The sequence below is a fragment of the Rana temporaria genome, chromosome 8 (assembly GCF_905171775.1).
Source record: "Rana temporaria chromosome 8, aRanTem1.1, whole genome shotgun sequence".
NCBI classification, from domain to species: domain Eukaryota; kingdom Metazoa; phylum Chordata; class Amphibia; order Anura; family Ranidae; genus Rana; species Rana temporaria.
In genome coordinates this window covers 138139378-138147863 of record NC_053496.1, presented here as the reverse complement: position 1 = coordinate 138147863, position 8486 = coordinate 138139378, and the positions used below count along the sequence as shown (strand labels likewise).

Below are 8486 nucleotides of genomic sequence, written 5' to 3'. Positions count from 1 at the left end.
TGCGTGCCTGGCAGCTGCAATGTGCGCCGAGCACCCGCGATCGGCAGTTACACAGCCAAGGACGTAGATCTGTGTGTGTAAACACAGAGATCCACGTCCTGTCAGGGAGAGGAGACCGATGCTGTGTCCCTTGTACATAGGGACACCGATCGGTCACCTCCTGCAGTCAGTCCCCTCCCCCCACAGTTAGAATCACTCCCTAGGACACACATTTACCCCTTCATCGCCCGCTAGTGTTAACCCCTTCCCTGCCAGTGACATTTACTCAGTAATCAATGCATTTTTATAGCACTGATCGCTGTATAAATGTGAATGGTCCCAAAAATGTGTCAAAAGTGTCCGATATGTCCGTTGCAATGTCGCAAGTCACAATAAAAATCACAGATCGCCGCCATTTCTAGTAAAAAAAGAAATAAAAAAAATGCCATAAATCTATCCCCCTTTTGCGCAAACCAATCAATATACGCTTATTGCGATTTTTTTACTATATATATTTTTTTAAAATTGTGATATCTATTATAGCAAAAAGTTAAAAATATTGTGTTTTTTTCAAAATTGTCGCTCTTCTTTTGTTTATAGCGCAAAAAAAAATTAAATCACAGAGGTGATCAAATACCACCAAAGAAAGCTCTATTTGTGGGAAAAAATTGGGTACAGTGTTGCATGACCGTGCAATTGTCATTCAAATTGCGACAGCACTGAAAACTAAAAATTGGTCTGGGCAGCAAAGGGGTGAAAATGTCCGGTATTGAAGTGGTTAATAAGGACACTTACCTGACCAGAGAGCCCGCGATGTCGGCCCCCCGAGGCTGATCCATCCATCGGTTCGGGTGCAGGCGCCTCCATAGTAGCTAAGGGAAACCGGTGTTCTGACGAGAAATGCTCCCTGACGAATATTGCTCGCCCGATACTGTGCATGTGTAGCGCTTGCACAGTACAGAGACGGCGAAAGCCGCCGAACATTGGAATTTACAATCAGCTGTAGTCACCACCGGCAGCGGAGCCTTCAGGCTTCACCGCCTGAGTCGCACGTCACTTTCTGACTGGCCCCGTCGTCTTCTGGGACACACATAGGTCCCAGAAGGCAGCGAGAGGAAGAAGGAAGGGCAGGTATCTGCACCCCCCTCCCCCCTGAAAGGTGCCAAATGTGACCCCGGAGGCAGGAGGGTTCCGAAAAGCGGAAGTTCCATTTTTGGGTGGAGCTCTGCTTTAACGTAACGTAGTACAGTATCACAAAAAAATGGCAGGGTCATTAAGGGGGTCTGAAGTGGTTAACCAATATCACCTCACATTATCCCACCAGTTTCTGTATTCGGAGCTTTTACTTTTATTTTTTTTACGAGCTACAGTTTTCTCTCATTGTCCAATCCCAGAAATATAAAAACAGCATTTATAATGTGAATACCGCAGTAGAAGCCAAGTTATTTGTTGTTTACAAACGAAGTAGAAGCAAAGTTAAACAGCTTCAAAGCTCAGTACAGTGTGCGCATGCGCTATTGGCTCCGTCCTTGCTTGGAGGAGCGAGTCCCAGGAATTACAAGGGCGCTCGCTGTGCGCATGCGTGACGAGGACAACATGGCTACGCTGTGCAGGGGGATCACTCGGCTGTCAGCTGTATTTCCGATCCGCCATGGGCTTTCTCGGGGCTACAGCTCTGGTATATTGCGGGGGTGGGAGAGTGTTTGTATGCGGACTTGCAGCTGTGACAGTAGGCAGGATATACTACAGTGTGTGCTCCACATGGAGGGTCACGTGATAACAGACTGCAGTGTGTCCATAGAAGCCCCCTGTACTGTATGTTCATGTAGTGTGTAGGGAGCGAGCAGAGGTATGTGACGGCACAGCTCAATACAGCACAACACACACACTTTTTTTTTTTTTTATCTGATCGATGTGTGATTGAATTTGCAAACAGTTGTATAGCTATAAGTTTCTTCCTGACAACATTTCAGTGGGATTCAATCAAACTAAATCGGTTAGCCGGGGAGAAATATTGTTGATTGTTTGGCCTCATTCACACGGGTTGGTTTGATCTGGGTGCCATGCAGAGAGCGTTTACCAGCACAGGGGGTACCTGACCTCAAACTAACTGGAGGGAAGTTTAATACTAATCTTAGAAAGTATTTTACTGAAAGGGTAGTTGATGCCAAGCCATTTTCCAGCGCTGTCGCACTTTGAATGACAATTCATGCTACTAAGTTTTTCTTAGTTTGTCAGTAAATTTTGCAAATAAGCCATTTTTCTCCTTCACTGATGGGCGCTGGTGAGGCTGCGCTGATAGGTGGCATTGATAGGCAGCAGTGATAGCCAGCACTGACTGCCATCACTATTGGCAAATGAATGCTGGCACTTGTGGGCAATAATTGCTGTGAGGAGATGCGGCTAATCGGCTCTCCTCTCCCTCTGTCAGTGCGAGGCGCTATACTGCGCCTGCGCATCGCCGTTCGGCTCCTTTCGGCAATCGTGATGCGGCTTACGCGACGGGGGGGAGCTCGTTTTTTGTCAAAACGTCAATCACCAGCATGTTAGGAACGCCCACTCCCGCGGGACTCGCAACCCGGAAGCCACGGGTGAATTAGCTGTACCAAGGTATGTACAGCATAAAAAAAAACATAATAGGCATAATCGTATTGTAATGTGGGGGGCCAGTGTAATAAGAGTCGTTTTTAGGGTGAACCTCCCTTTAAAGTGACTGTAAAGTCAACCCCCCCCCTTTTTTTTTAAATAACATGTCATACCTGTTCTGTGCAGTTATTCTGCGGCTCAGATCCTCCTCTTCTTGGGTCCCTCCTGGCCCCTCCCTCCTGTTGAGTGCCCCCACAGCAAGCAGCTTGCTATGGGGGCAGCTGAGCTGCAGCTCCGTGTGTGTCGATCATGCCCCCTCTCTCTCTCCTGATTGGCTAACTGACTTTTACAGCAGCAGGAGCCAATGATGCCGCTGCTGTGTCTCAGCCAATCAGGAGGGAGAGTCCTGGATAGCCGAGGGACACCAAAGTATTAGTTGGGCTGCTGCACACAGAAGGCTTTTTATCTCAATGCATAGAATGCCTTACGATAAAAAAATAAACACCTGCCTTTACAACCCCTTTAATGTATTCTGTGCATTAAAGCAGAGTTCCACCCAAAAATGGAACTTCCTCTTATCCGGTTTCTGCCCCTCCGGTGTCACATTTGGCACCTTTCAGGGGGAGGGGGAAGCAGATACCTGTCTAATCCAGGTTTTTTTTCCCACTTCCTGTGATAGATTGCCGCAGAATATGTCCGGCCCCTCCTCTGTCCCCCCCCCCCCCGCTGTCTTCTGGGAGAGACACAGGTCCCAAAAGACAGCAGGTACCAGTCAAGACACGCAGCATGACTCGCGCATGCGCAGTAGAGAACCCGGCTCTACTTCCTGATTCCCTTACTAAAGATGGAGGCGCCTCCACCTGGGAGCCGTGGGATGGGTTGGCTTCGGGTGAGGACATCACAGGCGCCCTGGACAGGTAAGTGCCCTTATTTTAAAAGTCAGCAGCTGCAGTATTTGTAGCTGCTGACTAATAATTTTTTTTAGGCAGGGCTCCACTTTAAGATAAAAAGCCTTTTGTGTGCAGCAGCCCCCCCCTAATTCTTACCTGAGCCCCATCTAGATTCAGCGTTGTTGTAGGAGTGTATTGGCTGAGACAGTGCCACTGGCTCCCGCTGCTGTCAATCACCCAAGGGGAGGAAGTATCACAACGTTCTTTAGCAGTGGAACTCTTAACATTGTAACAATTTGTCCTTTAGATCAAAGAATAGACTTTGCTGTGTAAGGCCCCTTTCACACGGTCAGACCGGTCAGGTCCGCCTGTCAGTTTTGTCAGCGGACCTGAACAGCCGCTCCATGCAATCCTATGGAGCGTCTGATGTCAGCGGAGACGTGTCCGCTAACATCCGCCCTGCTGGTACGTCCCCATCCGTCCATATCGGATCGGGTGAGATCTGATGAAAATGGACATGCTGTCTGTTTTTTTTATCAGATCTCCCCATAGGAGACAGCGGCACTGCACAAGCCCCTCCCTGCTCAGCGGAAAGACTTTTTCTGACGTTTGTTGGTTTCAAGTTAATCGTTTTTTTTTTTTTTTTTGCTAGAAAATTACTTGTAGATCCCCCCCCCCCAACATATTATATTTTTTAGTAGAGACCCTAGAAAATAAAATGGTGGCTGTTACAATATTTTATGTTGCGCTGTATTTGCGCAGCGGTCTTTAAAAAGGAAATTTTTTAGGAAAAAATTACTTTAATGAAAAAAAAAAAAAACAACCAGTAAAGTTAGCCCAATTTTTTTTGTATAATGTGAAAGATTCATGGCGCAAGAATTTTATGATCTTTACTCTAAGCAAAAAAATTGTGATTCTAAATCTTTGAGATTTGGTGTTTATACGTTTTTAGAAAAAAATTATTTTTGTTACCCTGTATTTGTGCAGCGGTCTTGCAAGCACACTTTTTTTGGGGATAAAAAACATTTTTTTTTTATTAAAAAAAAAGACAACATTAAAGTTAGACCAATTTTTCATTTAGTTGATACCCAATATGTCACGCTTCAAAGTTGCACCCGCTCGTGGAATGGTGACAACATTTTACCCTTTAAAATTTCTATGTGCGACGTTTAAAAAATTCTACAGGTTGCATGTTTTGAGATGCAGAGGAGGTCTAGGGCTAGAATTATTGTTCTCGCTCTAACGATCGTGGCGATACCTCACATGTGTGGTTTGAACACCGTTTTTATATGCGGGCGCTACTCACGTATGCGTTCGCTTCTGCTCGAGAGCTCGCCGGGATGGGGCACTTTAAATCATTTTTTTTTTTTTTTTCCTTATTTTTATTTATTTATTTTTTTGACACTGTTTAAAAAAAAAAATTTGGGTCACTTTTTGCAAGGAATGTAAACATTAAAGAGTTGGTTCACCAATTGAGTACCACCAAGTTAGTACCAACAAACTGCCTATGCAAATGAGGGTGCTTGTAGATAAAAACAAACTGCAGCTTTGATTAAAGTTGAATAATGCCCTTGCTAGAGCTGAAGACCATTTATGTATCTTTCAAAGCCTGACTGATAAACTCCCAGAGTTATAATTCTCCTGCCCTGCTGCTAGGATGTTGCCTCGACACTCCCAGCCAATTCAAACCCCCTCTCATGCGCTTTCTCTCCTCTCTTGCAGTCGCTCTGGGTTTAGCGATGCTGAGACAGGGGACATAGTGGATGACACATGTGCAGGGGTTAAGAGTATGCTCCTGTAATGATGGAAGGTGAACAGTAACAGGTGAGGGTGTCTCAGCATCAAGGCAGGATGGGATAATGCCACCCCTGGGAGTTTTTCAGCAAGGCTTTGGGAGGTACGTAAATGGCCCACACCTACGGCAAGGGCATTATTCAACTTTAATAAGCGCTGTGCAGTTTTTTATCCACATATGCCCCCTTTCTGCATAGGCTGTTTAAGTTTTGAAAATGAAAGCTGGTTGCCATGCAGAGGTGCTCCACCTAAAAAAAAAAAAAAAAAAAAAAATTGGCAGATCTGCCTGGCTAGGCCCCCTCCCCTGTAAACTGACCACACATTTTTTATGCACTTTGGCTGTATAGAAGAGAAGACAGAAGATAAACAGGTGCAACTTATGTAGGAGTATTTGTTTCATCTCTGTGCATCACCTGAGTTCAGTCACCTTACTTGGTATATGGAAGGGTTCCCTAGCACAGTCCCCTTCTTCCTTGCACAACATAGTCCTTTCTTGAGTACCATCTGTTCTGGCCCACATCATAAACAGGCCTATAATCTCATGGGGAGATTGTTTGAAATTAATAATCTGGCAATAGCTTATCTTTATGGGTTCACTATTTTAAATGGAAACTTCCCTTTTGAAAATAATACCGTATTTGCCGGCGTATAAGACGACCCCCTATTTTTCCAGGAAAAATTTGGTTTTGGGATATACTCGCGGTATAAGACTACCCCCTTCCTACTAGTCTTTCTGGAAGCTAAGGGGTAGCCGGAACAACCGCTGACAGAAACAGGCTTTTTTCAAATATCGCTGTGTCATTACATTGCATGCCCCCACTGTGCCATTACATTACATGCCCCCACTGTGCCATTACATTACATGCCCCCACTGTGCCATTACATTACATGCCCCCACTGTGCCATTACATTACATGCCTCCACTGTGTCTCCACATGCCTCCACTGTGCCATTACATTGCATGCCTCCACTGTGCCATTACATTACATGCCTCCACTGTGCCATTACATTGCATGCCTCCACTGTGCCATTACATTGCATGCCTCCACTGTGCCATTACATTGCATGCCTCCACTGTGCCATTACATTGCATGCCTCCACTGTGCCATTACATTGCATGCCTCCACTGTGCCATTACATTACATGCCCCCACTGTGCCATTACATTACATGCCTCCACTGTGTCTCCACATGCCTCCACTGTGCCATTACATTGCATGCCTCCACTGTGCCATTACATTACATGCCTCCACTGTGCCATTACATTGCATGCCTCCACTGTGCCATTACATTGCATGCCTCCACTGTGCCATTACATTGCATGCCTCCACTGTGCCATTACATTGCATGCCCCCACTGTGCCATTACATTACATGCCCCCACTGTGCCATTACATTACATGCCTCCACTGTGTCTCCACATGCCTCCACTGTGCCATTACATTACATGCCTCCACTGTGCCATTACATTACATGCCTCCACTGTGCCATTACATTACATGCCCCCACTGTGCCATTACATTACATGCCTCCACTGTGCCATTACATTACATGCCTCCACTGTGTCTCCACATGCCTCCACTGTGCCATTACATTGCATGCCTCCACTGTGCCATTACATTGCATGCCTCCACTGTGCCATTACATTGCATGCCTCCACTGTGCCATTACATTGCATGCCTCCACTGTGCCATTACATTGCATGCCTCCACTGTGCCATTACATTGCATGCCTCCACTGTGCCATTACATTACATGCCCCCACTGTGCCATTACATTACATGCCCCCACTGTGCCATTACATTACATGCCTCCACTGTGCCATTACATTACATGCCTCCACTGTGCCATTACATTACATGCCTCCACTGTGCCATTACATTACATGCCTCCACTGTGCCGGCCAAGACGATCTCCCTACCTTACTTTCTTTTCAGATTTTGGCTTCCAGGCTGCGGGCATCCATGATTCAAAAGCCGCGTCTCCTCCTCAGACTATTCCGTGATAGGCGGAACACTAATTTTCCCAGCAGGGCCTCTGTTCAGTGTTCCGCCTATGACGGATGTCCTCTCGTCCGAGGATGAGAAGGCATCTGTGATAGGCGGAACACTGAACAGAGGCCCTGCTGGGAAAATTAGTGTTCCGCCTATCACAGAACAGTCTGAGGAGGAGGCGTGGCTTTTAAATGATGGATGCCCGCAGCCTGACGGAGACAGGTACCGGTGTATAAGACGACCCCCGACTTTGGATGCAAAACCTGTACAGTTTAGGAGATATTACCAGTGAATGCAGCCAGTGACATCACTGGCGCATGCGCTCTGAAGAAACGGCCCACGGGTGCCGTTCCTTTCGATCCCACGTGCATGCGCAGGAGTGACGTCATCGTGGCTCTGGCCAATCACAGCGCCTTAGCCAGCACAACCTGGAATGCACGTCTGGGAAAGATGTCAGCCGCGACAGCGGTGTGCAAGGACCGCTGCAACAGCCACGTTTTAAGGTATTTCATAATGAACTAGTATGCGATGCATGCTAGCTCATTATGCCTTTGTCTTGTAGTTTTTTTTTTTTCCCCCAGAAGTTTACAACCTCTTTAAAGAACTCTTTAAAGGAGTTGTAAAGGCAGTACATTTTTTAGCTTAATGCATTCTATGCATTAAGATAAAAAAAGCTTTCTGTGTGTAGCAGTGTCCCCAGCACCCCCTAATTACTTACCTGAGCCTCTTCTTTTTCCGGCGACTTCATCAAGTGTCTTAGCTGTCCCAGAGACGACTCCTGATCGGCTGAGACAAAGTAGCGGTGCCATTGGCTACCGCGGCTGTCAATCAAAATCAGTCAGCCAATCAGGGGAGAGAGGGGGTGGGCCCAGGTCAAAGCTCTGTGTCTGTATGGATACATGGAGCTCTGACTCTGCTCGGGTGTCCCCTGTAGCAGGCTGCTGGCTGAGGGTCACTCGAAAAAAGCAGGATCCGGGCTGCTCTGTGTAAAACCAACTGCACAGAGGAGGTAAGTATAATATGTTTGTAAAGGCTTGTGTGTTTTTTTATTTAAAAATAACAATCACTTTAGGGCTCGAGTTGTATAGCATTTTAAATACTATGGGCCAGATTCACATAGAGATACGACAGTGTATCTCCTGATACACCGTCGTATCTCTGAGTTAGGCTGGTCGTATCTATGCGACTGATTCATAGAATCAGTTACGCATAGATATGCCTAAGATCCGACGGGTGTAACTGTGTT

General features: G+C 46.4%; 1 protein-coding gene across 1 annotated transcript in view; it reads left to right on the top strand.

The window, feature by feature from the left end:
• Positions 1 to 1537: 1537 nt before the first annotated feature.
• The window catches only part of ECHS1 (enoyl-CoA hydratase, short chain 1), a 28199-nt gene continuing 21250 nt past the window's right edge, over positions 1538 to 8486 (top strand). Inside the window, exon 1 of the mRNA XM_040320765.1 lies at positions 1538 to 1657. Within this exon, the coding sequence (XP_040176699.1) occupies positions 1558 to 1657 (100 nt within the window). The 5' untranslated portion in view covers positions 1538 to 1557. The remainder of the gene's footprint in view (positions 1658 to 8486) is intronic.